Below are 27,569 nucleotides of genomic sequence, written 5' to 3' on the forward strand. Positions count from 1 at the left end.
GTCATTAGATATTTTCTGGTGCCTTTTCCCTCCATTCTTCCATCGCCAGACCATCCTCCCTGCTAACCTATACTCTGGATGGCAAGGTATGTGACTAGAGAGTTCCAGCTGTCCCTAGACAGTTAGCAATTTGTAATTGTTCATTTGTGGCCTTATCTAAGATCAACACCACCACCTCCTGCCTCCAAAGGCTTCCAGCGGCTGAGTGGACAAGCTTCATATCTCAGCCGATGCCTGGTCACCATGCACAGGCTTTCTGTCCTCACAGACTGGAGGGCTGCAGTGTTTCCACACTACCTCACCTTTGGGCCCTTTGGGCCCCAGGGCCAAATGGCTTCTAAGTTCAGGCGAGTGACAGACCTATGAAGGTACCCGGTAATATAGTTACGTTGGGATTTCAGCTACCTCTGCCAGATGGTCTTTTTCTCACAGGAGTCGTAACCCAGCCCACGCCTCACCGCACCAAGAGTTCCCGCAAGAGCCCAATCTCCTCCAAACTACACAGAAGGTCAGGATATCATGGGGCTCTGAATCATTTGTCCTGTTGTCAACAGCCCCTAACTGGAACATCTAGAGTGACCCGTCACTGCAATGACACAATTACTGTGGCAGCAGAGACAGGTCAGAAAGCAGTACTTCAGGAACCAGAAAACTACACTGCCCCAGGGAGACATCTATAAGCCCCAACCCTTGAGCCACCCTATTTTTCTTTTTCTTTTGTTTTGTTTTTGAGACAAGGTTTCTTTGTTAGCCTTGGCTTCCCTGAAACTCACTCAGTAAGACCAGGCTGGCCTCATACTCAGAGATCTGCCTACCTCTGCCACTGCCCTGCCCTATTTCTCATAAGAGCATCACAGAAAGGTATCCAAAGGACTGTTCCCTGTTGTCAAAGCTATATTACATCAGGTCTATGTCCTCTGCATCTCCACAATCTCCCTTGTGCTAGAGCCTTGATACCTGCCAGAGGACAGGATAGGCAAGCTGCCAGGTTAACAAACAGCAGAATGGGGTAGGGTATGGCTGAGTGAAAAATGCCTACCAAGTACCAGGCCCTGGGAACTATGCCCAATAGTGCAAAACAAAACCAAAACAAAATCAACCAGTAAGACCAAACAAGACAGATGACCAATAAAGCATGACCACCATGTGCAAATTTCCTGACATTTGCTCGCCCCAGGAGCAGGTCTCTCTATGTGACAAGGCAAAACTGGACAAAATCTTCAAGTTCCGGGGGGGGGGGGGGGGTGTGTGTGGCAACACCATCTCACATGGAAGGAGATAAGTCAAGGTCATATCACAACTAAGCAAGACCTCAGAGCTCCTTACCTGCCAACTCACCAGGGCCAAGCCCACATGGGGACCACAGAAAAATCAGGAGCTAGTGACCCACCCAAAGCCAACTGGATACCTCTCGGGGCACCTAATCTCTACTGTTTGTTCATCAACAGTGAGGGGAAAAGAATACTTAGTTCCCAAGGAATGCAATACTGCCCACACAAACTGCACAGCCTCAGAGACGAGGCTGCCGGACATGAACAAACAGAAGGAAGGCTGCTCCTTCCTATATAAGGAGCAGCCAGCCAGCAGGCATCAAATCCCCAGGCATTCCAGGTAAGCCCTCTCTGCTGTCTATGTATGTGTATGTGTGTACGCCAGAACATGTGTGCTCACAGGCGTCTAACTTACTCAGCACTGGCCACTCATGTACTTCCTCTGAGTGTCAGTGAGCTCACTGAACAAAGAACGACAGTGGACTCGGTCAGCCTAATTAGCTCCATCATCAGGCTCCTGAGGGCTCAGGATAAGCAACACTGAAATGGACAGCCCTCCAGCACATCAGGGAGTTTAGAAAAGGCGGAGTTCAGCCTTCAACTCTCCCACCCTTGTAAGATGGCGACAAGTGAACCTTGCTTCTCCCAGCAGTCCTAACCTTACTTCTAGAAACTTGCTGGGTTCCAACCTGAGCAAATTCTAAGGCATATATCATGGAGATGAAGTAGGCTACCAGAAGATCCTCTCTCCCCCAGGTCATCTGTCTTCACCACCAAGACCATGCTGTCTTCAGGGACCATCTGCAGTTTGCTACTCCTCAGCATGCTCTGGATGGACATGGCCATGGCAGGTTCCAGCTTCCTGAGCCCAGAGCACCAGAAAGCCCAGGTAAGCCTGTGTCACCAAGCCCACACCTATCCTGATCTGTGGTCAGTCTGTTCCGGCCCTATGACCAACAGCAGTGGCTCCACCCATCTGGGCTTCACACCTTCTCACAGTATAAAAGGAGCCTCTGGATGTGACCCAATTCTGCTTTTAGGATATGCAGATTTAAGATCCTAAAGAGAAATCCTTAGCCAAGCATGGTAGTGCACACCTGTAATCCCAGGATTGGGAGATGAAAACAGGTGGGCCTCAAGTTCAAGGCCAGTCTGGACTACATAGTGAGACTATATCTCAAAACAAACAAACAAAAAAACTAATTTTAAATTTTAAGGAAAATAAAAGAAGCTGGGTGTGGTAGCATACGCCTTTAGTCTCAGCACTCGGGAGGCAGAGACAGGTGGATCTCTTTAAGCTCAAGGCCAGCCTGATCTACAAAGCAAGTCCAGGACAGCCAGGGCTCTGTTACGCAGAGAAACCCTGTCTTGAAAAACAAAAACAAATAAATAAAAAATAAAAAAACAAAACAGGAAGGAAGGAAGGAAGGAAGGAAGGAAGGAAGGAAGGAAGGAAGGAAGGAAGGAAGGAACCTATCCTCTTTTCCTTTTCAGCAGAGAAAGGAATCCAAGAAGCCACCAGCTAAACTGAAGCCAAGAGCTCTGGAAGGCTGGCTCCACCCAGAGGACAGAGGACAAGCAGAAGAGGCAGAGGAGGAGCTGGAGATCAGGGTTGGTACCCAGGCACCAGCATGTTCTTCTAACAGTAAAGAGTCTGGGGTACAGAGGGTAAGCCACATGCCGGCTTTTCAAGCTACTCAAGGATTAGAGTCCAGCACCAACAGCTCCACAAAGGGCTCAGGGTCTCCATCCCAAGAGCAAAAATGTTCACAGAGGCCTCTAAGACCTGCCCTGGTGATGGAGAGGTAGGAGGGCAGTTAGTACAGGCTAGGCTGGCTAGCCCACATGTTTGGCCTAACAAGAGTAGAGTTTGCTCTGAAAAATCTTGGATGGGCTAAGGAAAAACACAAACAGCTTTGGACTGAAAGAAGGGAATAAAGGGACCATTGGTGCCTCTCAGCAGCTCCTCTAGGATTCCCCTGAAAACTGGAAGCAGCACCTGACAATCCCAGGCCCTAACTCTGTGTCTGCATGCAACAACTTCACCTTCAAACACAGTAACCACGATAAGCTGGGAAGCAGGAAGCACAACCTAGGGCTTCACAATTGCTAGGCAGGTGCTCGGCCATAGGCCACATCCCCAGCCTCTTCTATCTTTATCATGGATCATTTCTCTATACAAGACACTGTAAGCTAAATAAGCTGGCAGCATTTGCTAAATTTTGTAGATAAGAAACACAAGTTGAAAGGTCAACTCCCTTGCCCAAGGCCATCAGGCCAGGGTTTGCTACACTCCTTCTCCCACCTTCCTTTCAGGTCAAGGACAAATGCCAAGATCAAGATCACTAAACTCCTGCTCTCTGGACCCTCTCTGGAACTTAGCCACCTCCTGAAACCCTTGCTCCACAGGAAGTGTGACACTCAAAACTAATTCCTCTGACTAACCAAGCTTTCTTTGCTAACCCAGCAGAGATGGTCTTATGAGACAACCCAGGTCCACACTGTGCAGGTAGCCACCTCAACCTCAAGAGCCCTGTACTTAGTTCTCATAGAGAAGAGGTCTTAAGGCACAAACAGGGCTGGGGTGAACAGCATTTCCTAGTTTCTGTGATAATCAATAGGAACCAAGCATCTGTCCTGCATAGAGAATACTATGCACAAGGCAGAAGGGCTGTAGCACACTGAGCACAGAATAAGACACTGCCTACCCTCCCATCTGAGGACCCACCTCTCTTCAGTTTTGTTTTTCTTGTTTTGTTTTCAAAATCAGGTCTAGAGACAGAATGCCAACCACCTGTACCCCACTAAACAGAAGGGCCCTGAATCAAGGAAAAAGGGACTTTTCCAGGTTGTGTGAGAACTGGAATGCTGCCACTTCTGGCAGGCCTCCTAATGGTGTGGGGTTTTCTTACACAACAGATGATCTGACCAGCTTGCACTGACAACGGAGTGTGAGAAGAAAAATTAGCATTTGCTAAGGAGAAGGCTAAAAGGGCCTCCAAGTCCATAAAAAAGGCACAGTGCATGTGCATGCATGTGTGTGCGCACGCAGGGTCATAATTTCCCTAGTCATATTTCCTGTAGGTCATAACAAATTACAGAGGAACAGGCTAGCATCTGCTGTAGAAGCCTAGTCTGCCTGGTACCTAGCAGCCTGACAGTCTGTGCCCATACTACACAAGGACTTGGAGCTGAGCATATTTCAGAAAGAGTCCTACTTTCTAAATCCTTGGCTATCACCTGTTTGTGACACAGGGAGGTCACCCAGCCTCTCTGGGCTTCTGTCATGAAGACAGGGAGAGAGCTAGACCAGTTAGCACACCCTCCTGGTTCTAAGATTACATTCACAAACCACTCAGATACCCAGATGGCTAACATGACACGGCCTCCCTGGGGAGATAGGGGCATTTGGAGCAGGGCAGGCAGGATGAAGTCTAAGGCCCTCTCAACCCTGCCTTCTAGTTCAATGCTCCCTTCGACGTTGGCATCAAGCTCTCAGGAGCTCAGTACCAGCAGCATGGTCGGGCCCTCGGGAAGTTTCTTCAGGATATCCTCTGGGAAGAGGTCAAAGGTGAGTCAATCCGAAACGGAGCTTAACCTATTTTATGAGTGATACAAATTTTCTCCTCTAACCCCACTCTTGAGGTCCTAATCTTCTTGACTACCTGTGGTAAAGGGCGCTAAACTGGTATGTGTGGCAATCCAGGAGGGCTAGATCACCAAGACTAGTGTTAGCTAGCTGTTAGGCCCCATCTGAGCCTCAGTTCTTTTAACTATGAGGTAGTGCTAATGCCTATTTCCATCGTTTCAAATTATCTGGCTTTAAAGCATCTTTACAGTACAACTTCACTAAGGGAATCTGTGCCACAGTAGCAACTGAAAATACCAGCAGACACATAAGGATTTTAGGGTATTTTTGTGTAGTGCTGGGATGAAAACCAAAGCCTTATACATCCTAGACAAGCACACTACCACTTGAGCTGCACCCCTGGTTTTCAGTACACTCTTACTTTGTGAAAAGATACCCAAGCTTTTCCATAACTGAGAAAGAAAAATCTCAAGAACAAGTTGCATTCTTTCCCTAAGCACTTCCTCACAAATATGGCAATCACACATACCTCACCATCCAGATGAGAAAGCAAGTCTTGGGGATATGAGGACACTCACCCAAGAGCACACTCAAATGCCATCTTCCAAATCCAAGGCCAGCGACACCACCCCTTCCCGCCCACTCCCAACTACGACATGCTTGCATTCAGCATACCATGGTAAGGAAAATCACTTTTGATGATTCAGGCGAGATGGTACTAGAAGACTGACTTGATCTCTTGCTTTTCAGAGGCACCAGCTGACAAGTAACCACCGACAGGACCGGCCCCTGTGCTTTCCCTGAGCAAGAACTCACATCCAGCCTCAGCCTCCTCTGCAACTCCCAGCACTCTCCTACTGCCTTAAGAATAAATGTTCAAGCTGTATGCCAAATGTTCAAAATGAGAATTTATTTCATCTATATGGTAAAATTTACATTTTACTTAAACATTATTGGAACAATGAAATGAAACAATGCTTTAAGATTATGACCCATGAGAAAAAGGGAAAAAGAAGCCTCAGCAAGGCAGGTGAGCATGCTTGAAAACCAAAGGAGACCTTGCTCACTCCAGCAGCAGACAGCAGGATTGTATAACAAACAAAAAGTTCTGAAGGTAGGGGGTTGGAGGCCACAAACACCGTTCACCGCACAGCAGAGCTTTCTGAGGAATTAGAGCTACACTAGGAGCTTCCAAAAAGCCAGACCTGTCTGCTGTGATCAGAATGGGTGCCTGGCAATGGCTCTTGACCATACCCATGGGGCTGGGTAACCACATTCTCCACTCATCAACTCCCGGAGAAGTCTGGCAAAACAGATGTCCTATGCGCCCAAGGCTGGCCACTGCCAAACACCAGGTAGATGTCCCAAAACATTTCCCAAATTCCAGCTCACAGCTCATGAGCCTTGATCTTCAAGTCCTACAGCTGTAATTCCAGTTGAGACACTAATTGCTCACACCTTAGTGTAAATCTTTAGAACCTGTCTCAAAGTCCAGTGATATTAGATGGGACCCATAACTAAAGGAAGATCTTAGAGAGATGCTCTCCAAATTCCTTGTGCAGCAAGCACTTAGTAGAAGTCACATACCTCCTTAACAAAACCCAAGACAGGAGATGAGCAGGGCACACTAGGCAGGCACTCTGAAATCTAAACACACCCCTATTGTCCTAGGAGCTGCAGTGTTCCTTTCCATTACTATCTGGTAATTCCTTATACATGAAAGCTCGGACCCACTCCAGCCCCTCAAAAAAAAAAAAAAAAAAAAAATTAACAAAGCCCCCAGGCTATGACTTGCTTAGAAGTTTGAACAGGATCCTGTTCAAACAACATAGCACACAGAGCCAGGTGGCTATAGATTCTTTGGTAAACCTGAAAACAAGACACACAGATGTCCACTGTGCTTAGTTCTTGTCAATTTGACATAAGCTATAATCCTCTGAGAAGGACTTCAACTGAGAAGATGTCTTGATCAGATTTCTTGTCAAACAAGTCTGTGGGCATTTTCTTGGTTAATGATTGATGTGGGAAGGCCCAGCCCACTGTGAGCAGTGCTACTCCTAGGCAGGTGGTACTGAGTTATAAGAAAGCATGTTGAGCAATCAAGAAGAAGCAAGCCAGTAAGCAGTATTTTTCCATAGTCTGTTTGAGCTTCTGTCTCTAGGATCTTGAATTCCTACCTTGGCTTCTCTTAGTGGTAGACTGTAACCTGTGAGCTGAAATAAACCTTTCTCCCTCAAGTTGCTTTTGGTCAAGGTGTTATATCACAGCAGTAGAAAAACTAATGCAGCCAGCTTCTCTCATTTTCCCTTCCGTCTTCACAACACTCGATGGTATCAACTCGGTTTATCCCTAAGATACATAACAGCACCAATGCCCTGCTGCCCTTTCTACAACAGCACCTGTCTAGAATAGCACAGGCAGCAAGACTTCTGTTACAAGTGACCACTGTAACATACTGGAGAACAGAAATGAAGGAAGGGACTTAGCAAATAGAGGGAAAGAACTGGAAAAGAACAGCTGGTCACATGATGCTTCCCTTACTTCTCCTTTCTCTTCTTGCTTCCTATAGTCATTCGAAGCAGATGTTGAACATATTCTGACCAGACCCTACATACTAGCTAGTTCAATGTGGGCAGACCTTGCACTTCCCTAGTTCCTTCCTGCCAAGGTCATTCCCAAAACAGAACCCAGAATCTCTAGCACAGGGGTGAACAGGCATACACTTGTCCTAACACCCACCATTCAGTGATCCTACTGTGTACATTCAAACAGATGAGTTTAAGTTCTGTCCATTTGTACAGTAATTCTACTTATGAGAGAATTCAGAGAAATGAAGTAACTCTCCTGAAGTCACACAACAAATACCTGAAGATCCACAACCAAGAGATTCAGGCATGTGGCTTTTCCAGCCTAACACAGATTCCCTAGCCCAACTGCCAAAGATCCATGGTTTCATAGGGAGTTTCTGTACTGGGGATGGAACCCAAGGCCTGTGGACACTAGACAAGCACTCCTCCAGGGAGGTATGCCCTTTTATTTTTCATTTTCCTTGACTCTTCATTAAGTGGACTTGATGGAGAGAGGACAATTTCAAGTTAACAACTGGTAGAAATAAAACACAAGAGAGCAGAAATGAAGGAAGAGACTTAGCAAATGAAGGGAAAGAATCTGAAAGGTACAGCTGGTCACATGAAATAAAATATATCCAACCACATGATTAGGAGACACAGTATGAAGAAAATACATCATAATAAACGTATCCCCACATCAAGTTTCTTCTCTTTCTTTGTTCATGATTGTTTTGTTTCCTTGCTAAGTCATCCATGGCTATTGGCTCTGAACTCCCAGCCTTCCTGCCTCCCAAACGCTGGGACTGCAGGCATGTACTTAGCTCCCAAGTCTCTAGGTCCGGTTTAAGCTCCTTCGTGCATTAATTATCAAGTCCACTAACTTAAGGGTCCCTGGAGTAGGGAGCCTGTATCTCTAGAGGGAACAAGGCATTTTCAAGAGGGAGAAAATTTTCCTTTAAGAGAAACGATTATAATTAGCATAACAGCACATGTATATCACTTACTACACTTAAACATGTAAGCTAAAAAATTCTAACAAGCACAAAAGAGGCCAAACACAATAGCCTCCCTCCCCTAGATCTGAACACTCAAACAGTGAAAAACAGCCAAAGGGGAGCCAGCTCCGACTGATTTTCATCCCTGACAGTTTGTCTGATACATGCCAACTGACAGTTGCCCTTACAAAACAACACGAAAGTGCGGAGAGTAAGCAGTTAAGTATCCAACTCCCAGATTAATACAAAATGAGGGAAACAAGACACTGCAAACCGAGGAAGGGAACAACCACCCAAACCAAACAGGAAAAAAAAACGAAGCCAGGGAACCTGCTACAAATTTGTGATCTATGATCCATAACAATCACTTGACCATGTGTGCAGACACAGGGGAAGGGAGCCTGCTTATCTCATCGAACACCTTCATTTCTAGTTCAAGGACACCTCAGCACAAGGCTAGGGTGCTGCTTCATGGTAAAAAACTTGCTTTTTTTTTTTTTTTTTTGGTTTTTCAAGACAGGTTTTTCTCTGTATAGCCCTGGCTGTCCTGGAACTCACTCTGTAGACCAGGCTGGCCTCCAACTCAGAAATCCGCCTGCCTCTGCCTCCCAAGTGCTGGGATTAAAGGCATTCGACACCACTGCCCCAAGAATTTGCTTCTTATTAGCATAAGCATAGAAAAAAACTGTGGGTCAACCCCTAGTACCACAAACACACACAGAAAAGCCCCACAAAAAAAAATACCTTAAATAGGGCCTAAAGATATAATTCAGTGGTTAAGTGCACTGGCTGCACTTCCAGAGGACCTTGTTCAATTCCCAGCACCAACAAACACGGTGGCTGACAAAGTGACAAACCCTCTTTAACTCCAGGCCCAGGGGATCCAATGTCCTCTTCCAGCCTTCATGGACACCAGGCACACACGTGGTACATAGGGAAACATGCAGGTAAAACGCCCATACAGATAAAATAAAAATTTATAAATACCATATAGTATAAAATAAGATGACGGACTGCAACAGTGCAACAAATCCTCCCACTCTGTCTGGAGACAGTTCAGAATCCAAAACCCACATAGTAACTAACTGAATCACCAACACCCCCAGGTACAACACTACTCTTTCTTCTGCTTAACTATGTAATCCCCAAAGGCTAAGCAGCTATACTGCACACCCAAGCCTGCAGGAAAGTAACATGGATGTCTCATTCCAAGGCAGCAGACTTTTCAGACATTGCTCTGAGAACATAGGGTGTTCTCATAGCCACTTTAATCTTACAGTAAGTTGACAGTATCTCCAGACATTCCCAAGTATGTTGGTTAGTTTGTCAACTTGACACAAGCTAAAGGCACCTGGGAAGAGGGAATCTCAATGGCGTGAATGCTCCCATGAGATCTGCAAGTAGGCAACCCTATGGGGTACATTCTTGATTCATGATGGATGTGGGAGGGTCCAGCACACAGACCACCTGAGTAAGTGGTCCTGAGTTATATGAGACAACAAACTAACAAAGCCATGGGAAGCAACTAAGCAGCATTCCTCTATGGCCTCTACTTCAAGTTCCCACCTCAGTTTCTGCCCTGACTCCCTTGATGGATTATAATCGGCCAGGTAAAATAAACCCTTTCTTCCCCATGTTGTTTTTGGTCAGTGTTTCAATACGGCAGTAGAAAGAAAGCAGCATAGAATACCAAAGCTCTCTGGACTAGCCCCCTGGATCATAAAGACAATCTAGATCCACAAAATGAGCATGGGATGGGGAGGTGGATTATGGACCTGTCCCTTTATTTTTAGAAAGAAAGTCAAAGTCTGAGAGAGGTAAGGCGGCATCTGGGCAAGGCAGTGGCCTCCAATTTGGTGGAGTGGTCAACAGTAATACCCTACAGTGAGGCCAGTAGTGCCTCAAAGATATCAAGGGCCTGCTGTAAAGATGGTTACAATACAGCTTGTTTAAGTGACAATAAAATACTGTGGCAGACTGAGCAGACCCCAAGTCTTTCAAAAAGGAGGCCAAGTTCCTCCTACAGCGATAAATGTGAGGCAGAGACAAAAAGTAGCTGACCCAAGGGAAGTGGACAAAAGATGAAAGCTATTTCTGAGACCTGACACTGAGTCAGTCAATGAACAGTCCAGACAGGCAATAATTAGCTCATCTAGTTTACTTCACAAGGTTCAAATGCACCTTCCAAAGACCTTTCCAAAGACCTACTGTTAAGTGCTGGACTACACAATTTAATCCTTTTGGACCAAGGACATAGTTCTCCTCACAGTACAGCCTGGGACAGTATCACCTCCAGAGCCTAAAGCGAGTCCACCTTTACAAGATACTACAGAGACCAGAACAAAACTGTCTATTTAGATCACATACTGCTCAAAGAAATGATTGCCCCTAAAATACAAACAGAACACAGAAAGCAGCCAGGGAGAGAAAGGTCATCTCATCTAGACTCTAGACTGCTTGCTTAGCATTAACAATCCAAATGACCACAGCCTCGAGTGAGCTTTAGGGAATGTCAGCATGGGTAGAGGACACAGGGAGACTGCGAAGTATGAAAGGAGGGAAATATTCCTGGCCCAGGGTTTTATGAAAAGGATACAAAAATGGGCCCCAGATACTCAGCGACCTGTCACAGGGGCTTCACTGAGGGTGGACAGCTTGCCTCCGCTGGGGTTCAGGAAGACCTCGTTCTTTAGTTCTCACATGACACACCATCACATAGCCATGAGATCATAAAGATAGGTACCTCAGAGACACAGAACCAGTGGCAATCACGGAAGTCATGCAAGGTGGCACCTGAGCCAAGGTTGCAGAAAATGCCCAGGAGACCTCCCTCAGAAAGTTCCTTTCATGACAGGGAAGAAGGGACCAGATTATATATCCACATGTGCTCAGATAAAGAGGTGACTTTATTCAGACTGCTGGGAAACCCAGGCCAAAGGGCAGGGATCCAGACTGGCCATCTCACTGTACTCTGTATCACAAATGGTTTTTTCTGTTGTTCACTGATTACCCTGGGGCCTTGTGGCCAACAGGCAAAACTACGCCTCACCTCAAATCCATTCCACAGTACCCACCCACCCAGCAACCAGCAAGTGAAGCCTTGTGATGAGGTTCCAAGGTAACATCCTGGTTTGCTGAGTTTTGACAGGATCTCCAACACATCCTTCACCTTGGACAGACAGATGGAGCCCGTCCTATACTATCACGACACCGGTCATCCTAGAGGGTTTAAAAGAGAAAAGAAGGTTCTAAGTTCAAGCTCAACAAACCAGGCTTAATACCAACCCTAAACTTACATTCTTTCTTTTTTAAATTATTATTACTGTGATTGTGCATATTTGAGCAGACATGCATGCTACAGTAGGCATACAGCAATTCTGTGGAGTTTCCACCTTTATTTGGCTGCTAAGGATCAAACTCAGTTCACCAGGCTTACACAGTAAGTGCCTTTACCCACTGAGCCAGTCCAACCTTTAACACTGTAATATAACACAGTTATCTAAAAGTTCATATGTAAGAAGCAGGCAATCTAATTACAAAATACATAAATCTTGAAGTTTAAGATCTCCTATTCAATTATATTCATAACATTCCTTGGCCACATGTAGCCCAGAGACTACAGACTAGACATGCCAGTTAGTAGTTTACACCAGAGAAAAGACTCCCATTGTTGACTGCTAAGAAACATGCGGCTCTTATGACCTTTGCCAGAAGACGCCTGCTCGTGCTCCCTGCTCAAAGACTGTAGAGGCGACTGGTATTCTCTCGGAGTACTGACAGAGTGTGGGAAAGTGACTCCTCTTTGACCCTGGCAATCTCTCGAACTGTGTGCAAGGCCAAGCCTGGATGGGCATACTGGCAGAGACTTCTCGGCACCTGGAAGACAGCAAGCATTTCCATCATCGCTGTGCCTTCTGCACGTGTCTGTCACATAGAGCGTCCCCATCCCATCCCCAGCAAGGACCTCTTTGGGGCTGCCCTGTAGAGACCCCTTTACCTGCAGGTGCAGGGAGAGTCCTAGTCATGGGGGGCTCTGGGTGAGCAGGGTCCCACGCTTCCATGGACTACCCTCTACAGGGTAGGGCTTTCCACTGCCTGGAAGAGAGTGGTTACCCTTCAGCTTCTCAGCCCCCAGGACTTTTGGTTCTACAGAGTAACAACAGGGAGACACCTATATCGTACAAGGTGGACCAAGAGGACACTGGGACTCGGGCCCAGCCAGCCTCCCACCCACTCGCCTCAGTACCTCAGGTCGGTCTGAAGACAGTCCTACCTGGCGAGGGAGAAAGTAGGGTGCATCAGTTTCCACAATGATCCTCTCCAACGGGATCTGTCTAAGGGCATCCCGAGCCTCCCAGGCGGAGGAGTAGGTCAGCACTGCTGTGAAGCCCACCGACATGTTAGGGAAGTACTTCAACAAGGGCTCAATGACTGAGTAGCTGCCAGTGAAGCAGTGCCTGTGGGAGAGTATAGTTCAGGGCTTACTTCCAGGCCTCAGCAGCAGCCCCTAGCTGCCTACAGGCCTGCAGCCCCCATTAGTGGATCCTAGAAAAGAAAAATTTACACCCAAGCAGACTCCAGAGCAAGCTGAGAAAGGAGCCAGACCAAACACGGCAAGACCAAGCTGACATGAGGTTCAGATACTAAAAACTACCAGTCCCATCTTCACCCCACAATCTGGGCAGCCATCTGACACAACTACAGCCATGGTACAGGCTGGAGAAGTATAGTAGAGGAGATACAAGGAATAAAGACCTGCCCTCCCCAGGTTATAACTACAGCATGGAAAAGTCATGCCTCTGTTGTCAGATGCACTAAAAAGAAACGGCCAAATGAAAATAATGGTGAGCAGTAGGTCACAAGTGAATTTGTTTGTTTGAGATAGGGTCTTTCTACAATAACCCTGGCTGCCTTGGAACTCACTATGCAGAGAAGGATGGCCTCAAACTCACAGAGATCCACCTGACTCTGCTTTTCAAGAGCTAGGATTAAGAATTTTCTTTTTGGTTTTTTTGTTTTTTTTTGTTTTTCGAGACAGGGTTTCTCTGTATAGCCGGGGCTGTCCTGGAACTCACTCTGTAGACCAGGCTGGCCTCGAACTCAGAAATCTGCCTGCCTCTGCCTCCCAAGAGCAAGAATTTTCTTCTTGAATGTAACAGTAGTTCATGTTCTTAGGCAAGAAATACTGTCAACTCATCTGCAAATCAGGGCTTCCTGCAGCCACAACTCTCCATCAAGTCTCATAACTTTGGTCCAGCTGTCTCTCTAAAGACAGCCATTGTTAAAGTCCTGAAAACCCAACCAACCAGTTCTCCACTGCACCTCAGACATGGCTTCAGTACCCAGTGGGTGGCAGCATGGTGGATGAAAGCCCACTCCTTTCTACTACCCAACAAGACCTAGAATTTGGTTCCAGCCTCCTTCAATACTATTCTTCCCTCCAGCTAAAGGGCTCAAATGTCAACCCCCGACCATTTCCAGCCAGGCTAAAGGGCCCCTACCTGGGCTCCCTCTGTATCCACCTATGTCCACCTCTGTCCCACACTCTGCATACTCTATCCCCAGTAGCCCTTGTCCTTCTTTGACAGCCCCCAATGGCATCCCAGAGAGGGGGCCATGCCTGGCACATGCAGTATAGGATGCAAGGAAGCTTCTTAGACTAAGACTGTGGCTGCCACTGAGGTAAACAACCTGGACCTTTAATGCTAACTGGGATAAATGGAGTTTTTAATCAGGGATGGTGGTGCATACTTGTAATTCCAGCAGAGGGGAGACAGGCAGGAGGATCAGGAATTCAAAGTACTCCTCAGCTACATATCTCAAGTCTGGTCTGGGTTAACATGAGAGCCTATCACAAAACAAAAAAAGAGCTTTCAAATTCGAGTAAGGAAAGGAAATACAAGACGTATCTTTTCAGAAACCTTGGAAGGTCCTCTGTTTGCTGAGTTACTGGACCCTAGATCAGCCTCTCCCACATCTGAGACCAGGAAGCCCCTTCTAGCTCATTTGTCATTAAAGGGTATTACTTTAAACTGCTAAAAAATTTCTGCTGTATAAGCAGAGTCAAGTACCAAAAATTTCATGTGGTTCTACTTAGTGCTTAATTCTTTTAAAAACATACTTTACACATAATAGGAAGCCATGTGTGCTGACACGCCTTGTAATCCCAGCATTCTGGAGTTTGAAGTAACAGATGTTATCTGTGAGTTCCAGGCTAACCTAAGGCTTTTCAAGACCCTTGTCTCAAAACTGACAAATTTTTCTTTAATGTAAATCGGGGACAGAGGTAGATATGATGTAATTAAAGTACTCATATGTGAAAAATCTAAAAAAAAAAAAAAAATTCAAATGACTTTTAAAATGTAATAAGGATTCAGACTGTAAAGGCGTCAAAAAACACCCAAATAGCATGACTGCTTTCCTTGCATTTCATCTGCAGCTAGTGCAGGAGTGCCATGTGCCCACTCAAACTGCAGCTCCTAACCTATGGATCTTGTAGTCAGAGGGCACAAATTTTTTCATGATATCCAACAAATCTTCATCAGCTTCACGGCAGTGAATGACCAAGGGTTTCTTCAGAGACACGGCCAGCTTCAGCTGCCTCTCAAACACCTGAGATAAAACAAAGTAACAGCAGCTGATTAGTGGCCCTTCTGTCTGTTGTGTCTGGGTACTTCAGCTGTCTCTAATTCTTTGCTTCTAAACTGTACAAAAGAATTAAACATGACTACTATCTACTAGTCCTTCCTACACTTCAGATTCCTCAAAGCCCTTGTGCTGCTCAACAACCTACAATCCTCACTGATTCCCTGGGGAGACACTATGATCAATCCGGAAAGCAGTAACCGAGAACTTGAGAACCCTGTCCCAGCACCCCGAGGTTTGGTTCCCTGAGCAGCTGTCAAGGAATGTTGCACAGGGGTGCAAAGGCAGAGATCTAGAATGCCTAATACCAATTTGCTGTCCTTCAGCTCAATACCTTACCTCCACTTTCAAGAAGTAATCATCTTCTAGACTTTTCCCTATGCAAGAGTTGTCCACTCACACACTCCAACAGAATGTCTAGGTCTTAGAGATCACAGTTTCTGAATGTCTCTAAGTAAGTACCTGTGGATCTACTTCATTCTGTAGAATGAAGTAACTGGTAAAATCCAGTTAATAATGTAAGTAAACAAGTAGAGTTAAGTCTGTCTCTTCTCTACCATGGCCAGGTTTACAAGAAATAGCACCAGAATTTTTTCAGCAAGTTGTCTCACATGATAGTTCCATACTCAGTTTTTGTAGCTATAGAGCACAGCCCATGCTTGTATGTTCAGTATCAGCAACAACACACTTTTGATAATGTCCACTTAGGAATGACATTGACAAGTCTAAAGCCATGTGCCAAATCTTCTCAAAACGGGGTCAAAAGCCAATATTAATTCTAATGTAACATTTTAAACTTTTTTGTAATGATTTATTTTTATTGTATGTGCATTGGTGTTTTGCCTGCATGTATGTCTGCGTAAGGTGTCAGATATCCTGGAACTGGAGCTACAGTCGTTATAAGCTGCCATGTGAGTTCTGTTAACCACTGAACCATCTTTCCAGCCCACCTTTAACTTTTTAAAAAATTATCACATCTTTATTATTTATTTTGGGGCAAGGTTGGGGGTAAGGGAAGGTCAGAAGACAACTCTCAGGAGTTGGCTCTCTCCTTCCACCAAGTGAGTCCAGAAGATAAAATTCAGGTCATCAGGCAGGTTTTTGACACGTGCCTTTACCCACTGAGCCATCTCACTAGCATCCCAGTGTTAAGCAATGGGCAATAACCATAAACAAAGCAAATGATTTTTATGTGGGTGCTAGAATCCAAACTCAGGTCCTCTGGATTGCACAGCAAATCTTCTTACTCACTGAGCTATCTCCCTGACTCTTCTATTTTGTTTGCTTAAAATTGTCACAGAACATCTGCCCAAAACCCTAGAGTCTAGCCACTGCATGAGGAGGGTGGGACCACCTATAAAAACACATTTCCTTGAATCTTCAACAGGTATTCTTAAGACAAACTACCAACTGTCCCTTGCAACTTACCGAGAATCCTAACAGTAAATATACAATAGCTTGACATACACATTCAAATTATAAAAACAAAACCAGTAAACTCCCTAGCATGCAGGGTTAAACAAGAAAGGGTGTCCACCTGTGTTATTTATCCTAGCACTCTCCCCAATAACAATGCAGTCCTCAGCTGACCTGTCATTTCAGTGACTGAAGACTTAACCCGACTCTCCTAAGGGAACCAGGTCTTTCCTGCATCCTTACTACCTCAATAATTATTACTTCAATAACTAATTCCTGGCAAACACAAATACCCAGGGTTCAAGGAAGTTGAGTGGGAACAGACTCCATTCTTCTTGGCTTTTCAAAGTATTCTGATCCTTTTAATGGATAATCTGTGCAATGTACTCAGGAAATATCTAGGGCCTTATCCTTGGAAGTTAAATAGTTAAATCCATGACCACAAACATAAAAACAAGGAAAGACCTAATGAGCTCTATATTTCCCCCCACTGTTTTCTTAATCTTTCAGGAAGTATCTGGTAAAACTAAGCCTAACAGCCTGTACCTATGGCTACGCACCACTTGTGTGTTCTGTGGCCCTAGCATGGCCCATGCTAAGTACTTAAGCGATTACAACTGTCAGTTCTGACTCCTCCCAATATTGCAAACAATCCTTCTCTAGACTCTTCTTCCCCTCAAAGTAAGACTTTCAGCCAAAGAAAACAGGTTGCTTGCTGGTCACTATTCACTTTACCAGGTATCTAATTTAAGATTTATGTCAAAAGTATAGCAGCCACTTCCTCTCTTCAGCTTAGAGCCCCATGTTAACAGAAACATTTAAGGTTTGTGTTCTGCCCTTCCCTAGCCAGCAACTTTTTTTTTTTATCTTGAGTCTCATTTCACCAAACCAAGTGACAGATAGAAGATCACTGGGCAAGTTCAGCTTGAGCAGAGTGACTCTGGGACCCTAGATGTGATCTGAGCCCCTCATAATCTAACAAAGGACTTAGGTACTATATCAAGTCCTTTTAGCAGGGTTCCGGACAACAAGCAGACATCCAGTAAACACCAGCTATACAACTGTGACACTTTGGTGAGGAGCTCCCTGAACTGCTCCTCTTCCCTTGGCTCACCTAACCTGTGCCACTGGGACTATCCTGGTTAATGTTTTGTCAATTTGACACAAGGTAGAGTCATTTGGAAAAAGTGAACCTTAATTGAGAAAATGGCCCTACCAATATTGCCTGTGGGGGATTTCCTTGACTGATGGTTGACACGGGGAGGCCCAGACCACTGTGGATAGCACACCCCTAGACTGGTAGTCTCAGAGTATGTATGAAAGCAGGAGGAGCAAGCCATGGGAGTAAACCAGTCAGCACCATTCCTCCAAAGCCTCTGCTTCAGTTCCTGCCTCCAGGTTCCTACTCTTGACTTCTTGTGGTTGTGGTGTTTATAACTACAATAGAAATCCTCAGTAAGTTAGGGCCCGAGAGGAAAAGCAGAGCATTATGTCTCACTATCCTGAGACTTTATTTTCCCTTAAATGTGTTCAGATGTAGTTACTTTATAATATGTGTCAAATGGCTAACACATTACCACCTCAAGCCAGATATGAAAAGAGCCAGATAAAAACCAGCAAGCCAAATTCTGCAGTCAGGACCCCAACACTCCAGCCCCAAGGTCTGTAGCCTGTGGAATGGGCACAATCTAAGATTTCAAAGACCTAGCTTCCTACTGTCCATCAGAGAAGTCCACTGAAAGGACTCTTTCCCTACCTAAATGCCAAGTTCAAAAAAATACTCAGGAAAAAGAAAATGTTATGATGGTTAATAGTCATTATCTCAAATTGAAAGAGAATTACATTTTTTTTTTGTTTTGTTTTGTTTTTGTTTTTTCGAGACAGGGTTTCTCTGTGTAGTCCTGGCTGTCCTGGAACTCACTCTATAGACCAGGCTGGCCTCAAACTCAGAAATCCGCCTGCCTCTGTCTCCCAAGTGCTGGGATTAAAGGCGTGCACCACCACCGCCTGGCGGCATACTTTACTTTATAAAACCAAAACACACCTGTGAGATGGTGCTATACTTGGAGAGGTAGACCCAAGATCAAGAGTTAAAGGTCATCCTCAGCTAGATCACTAGTTCAAGGACAGCCTGAGCTACATGACACCTAACTTCACACAAGAAAATGAATGAAGAAAAAATGTGCTGCTTTCAGATAAAAAGCAAATGTCTTATCACTGACATTAGCCATAAAAAGCTTCCAGAGTGCTGGGCAGCAGTGGTAGATACCTTCAATCCCAGCACTTAGCAGGCAGAGGTAGGAGAATCTGAGTTTTAAGGCCAGCCTAATCTATGTAGTGAGTTCCAGGATAGCCAAGGCTAGTCAAAGAAATCCTGTTTCAAAACAACAACAACAACAACAACAAAAAGGAGTAGTAGTTTCAAAACAGGCAGCTGGAGAGACTGCTCAACAGTTAGGTATATTTCCTGTTCTTCCTGAGGACCTGCGCTGATTTCCCAGAAACCATGCAAGGCAGCTCATCAACACCTGGAATCCCACCAGGGCCTGTAATACCTCTGCAGTCCTTCACTAGCACCTGCACTCATGTGCATACATCCACATACGGACGCCACTAACATTAAAATGGATCTTTAAAAATAGTTGTTTCAATAAGGGCCAGGAAGATGGACCAGTGGATAAAGGCATTTGCCACCCAGCCTGACAACTGAGTTCAATTCCCATGACCCACACAGTGGAAGGAGAAAACCAACTCCTCTGATCTCCACTCACATGTGCATACACATGAACACACATATATGACTAAATAGATAAATGTAATTTTTTTTAAAGGTCTCAAAATGTTCTGGGTGGCAGTGGCATGAGCCTTTAATCCCAGCACTTGGAAGGCAAAGGCAGACGAATCTGAGTTCAAGGCCAGTCTGGTCTACAGAGCTAGTTCCAGAACAGTCAGGATCACACAGAGACCCTATCTCAAAAAACAAAAGCAAGAAACAAAGTCTCAAAATGCCTCTTCTCCATCTTACTTTTGTAAAAGTCCTAATAGAGTCAAATGTGGTGACACATGCCTTTAATTATATCACTAGAGAAGTGGAGGCCAAGAGCTCTCTGAATTCCAAGCTAGTCTGGTCTACATAACAAGTTCCAGGTTAGCTAGGTTTATAAAAGGAAATAAAAAATGAAATGCTAGAGTGTGTCTCTGTGACAGAGAACATTCCTAGCAATTGCAAAGACCCTGGATTTAATCTTCAACAATACAAACTTCCCAACCAAACTAAACTAACAAAAACAAAACCCTCCACTAAAAGATAGCAGAGTTTGTAAATTGGGCATGGTGGCAAGGGTTTATAATCCTACCACTGGGGAGGCTAAAGCAAAAGGACCAAAATTTCAGGCCAGTTTGGGAGTTTCAACATACTAACAGCATGGCCGGGCAGTGGTGGCGCATGCCTTTAATCCCAGCACTTGGGAGGTAGAGGCAGGTGGATCTCTGAGTTCGAGAGTTCGAGGCTAGCCTGGTCTACAGAGTGAGTTCCAGGACAGCCAGGGCTACACAGAGAAACCCTGTCTTGAGAAAAAAAAAAAAAAAAATACTAACAGCCCTTACTGGAAAGTTCACCCACTAAAGGAAATGTCTGAAGGAAAGCAGACTAGATAGAGCCAGTACCTGGTGCTGCTCAGGAACTGGTGTGGTGCACTTGTGAGAGTAGTCCAGGCCCATCTCCCCAAATGCCACAGCCTTGGGGTGGCGTAAGGCATGCAAAAGCTTTCTTTCTTGACTCTCATTATAGTATCGTGCAAAATGTGGGTGACAGCCAAAGGCCCCCCAAACCAGATCTTCTTTCAGGAGTTCCTCCCATAGGCCATCAGTCAATGTCCTCGGATCACAGAAGTCAGAGATGCAGCCTTGAAACTCCTTAGGGAAGGAGCTGCTATAAATCTTTCTGAACTTTGTAAAGGTCCCCTTGAAAGACAGCTTGGAATAGAGCATGTCCAGATGACAGTGGGTATCAATGAAGCCCTCTTCCAGGCTCAGCTCCCGGTGGCTCCTTGGCAAAGAGCTGGATGTATGTTCTCTGGTGTGGTGAAGTGGTGTCTCCTCTTGGAATGTCCTCTTCCCCTTCGCCTCCTTCTCCTCTTCTGTGCTCCTGGAGAGTCGAAGTGAGTGGGAATTCTGGGACCTCCCTTCCTTGGCAGTGTCTAGGCCTTTGGAGATGCTCTGGGTACTCACTGTGGACTTGGAGGAGTGAACATTCTGAAGATCCTGGCTGCTCTTCCCAGCCTGTGCTGAGTCATGGTTGCTGGATCCCACCAATGGATAATCAGGTGTCTTATGGCTGCTAGTCCAGTAGCTGGCATAGTCACACCATGGGCTACTATACAAATGAGGAGGGTACATAACATAGTCAGTGGGAAAGGAAGAAGATTCTGGAACTGCTGAGTATTTCAGTGAGACAGGTTCCTCTTGGGAGAACCTCACAGTGGACAGCTCATCCACATCCGACCAGTCGCTCCCTGAAGACTGATGCTCCATCACTACCTCTCTGTCTGTGTGCTGCAGAGAAGAAAAGCAACAAGTCAGCCCTCCTATGGGTAACCCCTCCCTCATCCAATACTGTCATTCCAGAATGGTCTCTCCCCTCCAGAATTCACACTGACCTTAACCCCACTCTGAGGTTACAAAAGTTGTAAATTTAACCTAACTATGTGATTCAAAGGCTTTTGCAATGCATTTAGATTCAGATGAAAACCATCAGTGTGGAACCTGACAATTGAACACTGGGGGCTCAAGGCAGAATTTCTCAGACTCCTTTGAAGCCAGATATTACTGGATTTAAAGATGCTTCTAAATAAGTGTGAGACGATTCAACGTGTACAACTTTTGAACCAAGTTCTCAAGAGAAAAGAAGTGTATTATTTCCTTTTCTCTCATCTGCTTTCTATTGGCCAATGTCTAAGTAACAAACTCAATTCTATCAGCATCCCCATCTCAGGCTATAAGATGGATACTGTATTTAGCAGGGCAGAGTATCAAGACAGAAGGCACCAAGATCCCTGAAGTTGGGATGGGACCCAGCCTTCTTAAGACAAAACTCTATTTTGTTTAAGCCACTATTCATGTTTTCTTTTTCAATATAAGCAAACCTATACCTTACATTTAATATAATTTTTAACATATTTTTTTAAAAACTGATCTGAAGTTTATTAACAACTGGATGTAATGGCAGAAGAGGAGCTCTAATTTCCTGGAGTCCACATTAAATAAAGTATTGCTTTTAATTACTATCCTCCGAGGAGCTAGGAGTCAGAGTTAAAGCTCTTGCCTAGAATTCCTAGGGCCCTGAGTCTGATCCTCCTAATGGTGGGAAACACAGGTCAGGATGGGGATGACACTAAGAATAGTACCGTCTATATCTCTTAGAATCAAACTAGAAAGACTAAATGACAAATATATGTAATTAAGAGAATTCAAAACCCAAAAAACAGAACCAAAAAAACCTAGAGTGTGCTCATTTACCTTTTGAATATCTGCAAGAGAGTCAGAGTTATCAAAAAATTCTAGGGATGGGGAGGGTTTGTCAATGACTGTCCTTCGGTCACCAAGCAGCTCCTCATTAGTTTTCTTCACAGAATCTATAATCACTCTTCTGTCACAGAAGCCGCTCCTCTCTAGCGCAGACTCTTCCTTCTCCACCCTAACCTTCGGATGTGACTCCTCTTTCTGAGGAACAGTAACTGTAACCTTTCCAGCTGGTCCCTCTTCAATGCTCTTGACCAGTTCTTCCCGGCTCTTGGATGGTCCTTCCACACTCCTGGCCAAGGGTCCTTCCCTACTCCTGGCTGGTCCTTCCACCTTCCTGCTTGGTCCTTCCTGGTTAGAATACTCTCCCACATTTGCCTTCCCCGGAGTAGTGGCAGCCTCTCCCTTCCTCTTGGGCATCGACTTCCCCAGGATGCCCTGGATGGCCTTCAGGTAGATCACTCTTGAGCCCTGGTCTTGAGGCCTGTCCTTCTTCCTTTTCTGGAACTTGTTGGGTTCCTCCATAGCATCACTCTGACCCTCAGCTTCTGTTGCAAATTCAGAGTTCGTAGAGCGACAAGAACTATCTTTAGAATCAACCTGGAATTTAAAAGAAACTTTCAAAGGTTTGTTCCAAGAGCATTTTCCTATCTGCAGCACTTAGTCAATGACAAGTCATTACTGGTTCCATCAGCCCAAGGGAAATGAAAGTGAGTGTCACAAGATTAAGACTCTACCAGAGAGCAGCTTCTTCCCACTCTACTGTGGAAAGCTCATATATATACATATACATATAAAAGCTTCAGTCATTTACTTAAAATTCACTTCTAAAATGCATCGTGACATCCTCTTGCCAGAGTGAGCAGGGAGCATAGAGATGTAACAGTATAGCTGCAGTGCTAGACAAAATAACAGTTCATTGTTTTTTCACTGGACGTTGCCCAGTCTCACTACAAAAATCAGGAACCCTAAGACCCTGACAAAGGATAGGACTGGCCCAAGGAACCCAAGTTCCCCAGTCCTAAGTAGTTCTTTTGCCCCTATGGTCTAATCTTTCCTCAAATCTTTGAATTCTTTCCCCAGCTGTAACCTTGCTGTTAGGAGGGTACTCTCCCAAAGATGACTTCAGCATGCACCAAGTCATTCTCACACCCATTCTGCACGCACTCATTCCAAGAGTCCACAGGAGATAAGCTAGACTATGATTAGTTTGTGTTAACACTCAGGACCACTCTTAGCCTAGCATGGTAGAGCCCTCCCAAAGGCAATGAAACATGAAACCTCCCCAGCTGTAAAACACAACATACATGAACCCAGGGCATTCTACACTCACTGAAGCTTGAGGATTTATATTAAGTTCTTCTCAAAGTAAACATACTCTCTCAGGCCAGATATAGTGGCACACACCTATAATCACAACACTAAGCTAAGGTAAGAGGATCACTGTAAATGAGTCAGCCTGGGCTACATATTGAGTTCCATGTAAGTCTGAGTTATGTATTAAAATTTTTGTTTCAAAAAATAAAAAGCAGCAGAACCAGTGAGAATATGAAGTCACTTCCCACTAAGCCTAATGAACAGGAAGAAGCATCAGCTGCAGCAGACACTACATCACCATCATGGTAGGGACATCCCTGGCAGCACTCAGTATAGACAAGAGGATCAGGATTTCAAAGACCAAATTAAGCTGTAAGACCCCCTCAAAACAAAAACAAGAGTCAACTTCAGACTTAAGAAATAACAAAAGGGTAAAGTGAGGTAGACATCAGGACTGTTTATTAAGGGGATATAACTCAGTGATAGGGGACTTGCCTAGCATATTGAGGTCCTGAGCCAATCCCAGCAGGGAGTAAATAAAAATATTCCAACATCTTCCTTTTGAACATTCTGTGTCCTTACACTGAGAGCTCTGAGCTGAAAGCTTAGAACACACAAAGGTAAGTGTGCACCTGTTTAAGTCAAAGAAGGCAGAGCTGGGGAGGACAATGAGTAAGCAACCTGAGAAGACCCTGGGAAAATGCTTTCATCAATACTCCTCAGCTGTGCCAGCCCACAATACCTGAGACTCAAGACAACAAGGTCACAAGGAAGGAGGCCTACACTTCCTGAGGTCGTGGGGCCAACTCCCCAGTCCTCTCATCACACCTGGCTCCGTGACCCAAAAGAATGTTGGGCATACAATAACACTCAAGTACTGCCTGTAACTATCAAAGGAGACCCCGATGGCCTTCATAAAAGATAAAACCAGGCTAGGATTAGACTCAAACAGATTAGAGGCCATACCCTCAATTAACTGCCAAACAGCAGCATAGCCTGTGCCTGAAAATTCCTGTCCATGACACTGGGGTTCTCTGTGTCAAAAATGCAATCATCTAACATTGATAAGGTCCAAAACCCACATGGATGAACTAGTAACAAAATTAAGTTGTATGAGCAAAGGCTTGTATTTACCTGACTTACATCTGAGTAGTCAGTACTATTCTGCCAAAGACAACTTTTCAATTCCTCATTATTTGTGAACTTTGAAAAATTCCTCTTGCCCTCCAGAGCTCAGGCTATAAAGTTTATTATTGAGAAAACATGCAACATGAGTTGAAGATAGAACTCAGCTGTAGAGCATGTGATTAGAAAACAGGGCTGGAGAGATAGCTCAAAGGTTGAGAGCACTGACTGCTCTTCCAGAGGTTCTGAGTTCAATTCCCAGCAACCACACGGTGGCTCACAACCATCTGTAATGGGATCCGATGCCCTCTTCTGGTGTGTCTGAAGAGAGCAGCTGTATACTCATATACATTAAATGAATAAATAAAAAAAAAGAAAAGAAAACAAACACTTGGGGTTGGAGAAATGGCTCAGCAATTATAAGCACTAGTATGGCTCAATTCAGATAACTCAAGTTCAATTCCCAGGATTCACAGGGCAGCTCATGACTGTCTATAACTCCAGTTCTAGGCAACTTGACACCCTCACATATTCAGGCAAAAGACCAATGCACATGAAATAAAAATAAATTTTAAAAAAGAAAAACACTTAGCCAAAGAGCTCTCTAGAGTTAAACAACCAAGACTCAGCTTCATTTATAAAACCAGCAAGAGAGTCAAATGTAGTGACACACGTCAACACTCAGGAGGTAGAGACAGGAAGATATGGACTGCAAAGTCATCCTTGGGTACATGTGGAGTTTAACTAAATGAACTAAAGACTAAATGAAGCCTTCTAAAAAAGAAACCATTAGGAAAGGTTTTAAACTCCCTTACCTTGCAGACTACCTTTGTTGCTTTCCCTAGGGGCAGCCCATCTTTCCCCAGAGACTTTCTCTAAGCACTCTTCTACATAAACAATGCCTGACCACTTTTTAAGACCACCAGAGCTCCAAAATCTACATTGTAGTATCAGTAGAAGAGTAGGGACCTTTGTTTTACAGTTACTAAAGAATCTCACACTCCTAGAACACTGCCTGGCACAAAGCAGGCCCTCAGTAAATCCACTCAAAACCTGAAACAGGTCTGCTCTTAGAAGCACTCCTCAATCTGCTCCAAGAAATTACAAACCCCACTGTGTGCTACCACTGGGAAACTTGACTTGAGTTGATCTCCAAAGATAACTACTAATAATTAAAAAAAAAAAAAAAAAAAAAAAAACACCGAAGCCAGGTATAATGACACATGCCTTTAAACCAGGCAGGTATCCGTGGGTTTCAGGACAGCTTGGTCTACAGAGAGACCCCATCTCAAAAATTCAAAACTCTGTTAACCAAACCATCCAAAGAGAATGTCACATGCAGGAATCCACAACTTTAGAGAAAAGCCACAGTAAGAGTCCAATTCCTTAGCTGCGATTCAGAGTACAAAGACAATTTAATTTTACTTTTAATTAAGTGTATGTATGTGGGTAAATGCACATGCAGACAGCCATGGAGGCCAGAGGAAAGGGATCCCTGGGAGCTGGAATTACAGGTGACTCATACGACCTGGGCTCTTAGAACTTGGGTCCTCCTTCAAGAGCTGTATGTGCCTTCTCTCCGGCTTCAAAGGCAAACTCTAAACTGACCAAAATCTACATCCTCTTTCCTGGGCACTACTCCACCGGCCATTGTGGTGAACCTCCAGTCCCACTGTTCATTTACAATCCCCCAAAGGTTGCAGAGATCACTCTCTGGGATGGCAGGCCACAACCATTGTCAAGCTTTCCAAATGCCACCAAGTTTGAAAACTCCCTCTACACCGAGCTCTACCCCCTGAACACCCCACAAACACCCCCAGGCCCTACACATAAAGATCTGATTTTTACTCTCTTCCCACCAAATTTCTTCTCTCCACCCCTCAAGCCACGTGCAAGGGACTTCACCGTTTGCCAGACGTGTCGCTGTCACGTACCTTAACGCGACAAGCTTCCTTCCGCAGAGAAGCCATTTCTTCTAGGGAGGAGTGGGCAGGGTGCAGAGAGGACCCCTTGGACGTAAGTAATCTGCGAGGGCTCGCAATCAGGAAGCCAGGGGAGGCGGCCCCACCCGCACCTGAGCCCGAAGAGAGAGAGGACGACGAAGAGGAAGAGGAGGTGCGGCGGCGAGCTGAGCTCCGAGAAGCGCGGGCCACATCGTCCCCGCGCCGGACTTTCAGACGCTGGGGGCTGCTGGCCCCTCGAGGACGCGACGCACATCTGCGACCTGGCCGGCTGGAGGGGGCCACATTGCGGGGCTCCCGGGGGCGGCTGCGCTTGCTGGGACACCCTTCCGACGTGCTGCCCCAGTGATACTTGACCTTGCGCCGCTCCGACGCCATGGGCACCTGCCAGGGACAGAGGGACGAGGATTGTAGCAGCAGCCTTCGGGGCTGCTCACCTCACGCCACCGGGAAGCCGCTAGGGCAACGGCGGGGATTGGCCTCACTCACCTTTCCAGTTCCTGTCGTCTGCCCATCCCAGTGCTGCGGGCTTCAGGGACGCCACAGCGCTCCGAGAAGCGCCCACGGGCCCAGCGCCGAGCCCGAACGACGCACAGCCGAAGTCCGCGAGCGCAGCTGTCAACACCGCGCCACTCCCGAGAGGCCGAGGCGCTTCCGGCGCGGCGCGGCGCAGCGGTCGACCTTCCGAAGCCCCTCGCGAGGCGCCGAGCGCGTGCGAAGCCGCCTTTTGGGCTGCACGAGCCCGCAGGCCCCGGACGCCAAGGGCGGGCCGCGGGCGGGGTGGCCGCTCGGCTCCCGCCGCCCCGTCCCGCCCCGGGCCTGAGGGAGACACTGGCCTCCGGAGCCGCGCGCCGGAAGTCCCCTCAGCTCCTCCAGCTGACCCGGCCCAGCGTTACACCGCGCCCTCACCCAAGGCCTCGGCCCCACCGCCTACTCCGCAGCCTCGGCGTCAGCTCCGCTGAACCTGCCCTGCGGCCGGCGGCCGGCGTGCGGCAGGGGCGGAGCCAGCGCCAGGGCCGGCGCCTATTGCTCCAACGGGAGAGGGGCGTGACTCCGGGCAAGACGGAGCGCGCCTGTTGGTCCGACGGTCTGGGGTGTGCTCCTACGCCTCACGAAGCTTTCTGGTTGGGTGGGAACGATGTGGGGGTGGAGCTTCTCAC

General features: G+C 46.0%; 2 protein-coding genes across 6 annotated transcripts; one reads left to right on the forward strand and one right to left on the reverse strand.

The window, feature by feature from the left end:
- Window positions 1-1,569: 1,569 nt before the first annotated feature.
- Ghrl (ghrelin and obestatin prepropeptide) lies at window positions 1,570-5,758 on the forward strand. 4 transcript variants are annotated; one of them, XM_028788673.1, is made up of 5 exons: window positions 1,570-1,611; window positions 2,028-2,160; window positions 2,766-2,882; window positions 4,734-4,842; window positions 5,611-5,758. In XM_028788673.1, the coding sequence occupies exons 2-5, from the start codon at window positions 2,053-2,055 to the stop codon at window positions 5,628-5,630; spliced, it is 354 nt and encodes a 117-aa protein (XP_028644506.1). In that variant the 5' UTR covers window positions 1,570-1,611; window positions 2,028-2,052; the 3' UTR covers window positions 5,631-5,758. The 4 variants fall into 4 exon arrangements, with proteins under 4 accessions (XP_028644506.1, XP_028644507.1, XP_028644508.1 ...); XM_028788674.1 differs by lacking the exon at window positions 1,570-1,611 and having other exon boundaries at window positions 2,034-2,160; window positions 2,769-2,882; XM_028788675.1 differs by lacking the exons at window positions 1,570-1,611; window positions 4,734-4,842 and having other exon boundaries at window positions 2,034-2,160.
- A 5,552-nt stretch (window positions 5,759-11,310) lies between these two features.
- Tatdn2 (TatD DNase domain containing 2) lies at window positions 11,311-27,445 on the reverse strand. 2 transcript variants are annotated; one of them, XM_028788657.1, is made up of 8 exons: window positions 26,899-27,445; window positions 26,383-26,793; window positions 22,004-22,606; window positions 20,153-21,040; window positions 14,910-15,037; window positions 12,699-12,882; window positions 12,128-12,301; window positions 11,311-11,644 (listed from the first exon to the last, which is right to left on the reverse strand). In XM_028788657.1, exons 2-7 carry the CDS (start codon window positions 26,785-26,787, stop codon window positions 12,161-12,163), a joined length of 2,349 nt encoding a protein of 782 aa, XP_028644490.1. In that variant the 5' UTR covers window positions 26,788-26,793; window positions 26,899-27,445; the 3' UTR covers window positions 11,311-11,644; window positions 12,128-12,160. The 2 variants fall into 2 exon arrangements, 1 of the variants encoding a protein (XP_028644490.1); XR_003714071.1 differs by lacking the exon at window positions 11,311-11,644 and adding an exon at window positions 12,423-12,520 and having other exon boundaries at window positions 12,185-12,301; window positions 26,899-27,025.
- Between the last annotated feature and the right edge of the window lie 124 nt (window positions 27,446-27,569).

The sequence above is a fragment of the Grammomys surdaster genome, unplaced genomic scaffold, assembly GCF_004785775.1.
Source record: "Grammomys surdaster isolate TR1022 unplaced genomic scaffold, NIH_TR_1.0 125756, whole genome shotgun sequence".
NCBI lineage: Eukaryota > Metazoa > Chordata > Mammalia > Rodentia > Muridae > Grammomys > Grammomys surdaster.

Excerpts from the sequence above, each read along its gene's own strand:
- Ghrl (XM_028788673.1), top strand. The coding sequence starts at position 2,053 with ATGCTGTCTTCAGGGACCATCTGCAGTTTGCTACTCCTCAGCATGCTC. Across the intron at positions 2,161-2,765 it reads CAGAGCACCAGAAAGCCCAG|CAGAGAAAGGAATCCAAGAA; the intron begins GTAAGCCTGTGT and ends TTTCCTTTTCAG. Across the intron at positions 4,843-5,610 it reads CCTCTGGGAAGAGGTCAAAG|AGGCACCAGCTGACAAGTAA; the intron begins GTGAGTCAATCC and ends CTTGCTTTTCAG.
- Tatdn2 (XM_028788657.1), bottom strand. The coding sequence starts at position 26,787 with ATGGCGTCGGAGCGGCGCAAGGTCAAGTATCACTGGGGCAGCACGTCG. Across the intron at positions 22,607-26,382 it reads AGGAAGCTTGTCGCGTTAAG|GTTGATTCTAAAGATAGTTC; the intron begins GTACGTGACAGC and ends TTTAAATTCCAG. Across the intron at positions 12,302-12,698 it reads CCTACTTTCTCCCTCGCCAG|GTGCCGAGAAGTCTCTGCCA; the intron begins GTAGGACTGTCT and ends GCTGTCTTCCAG.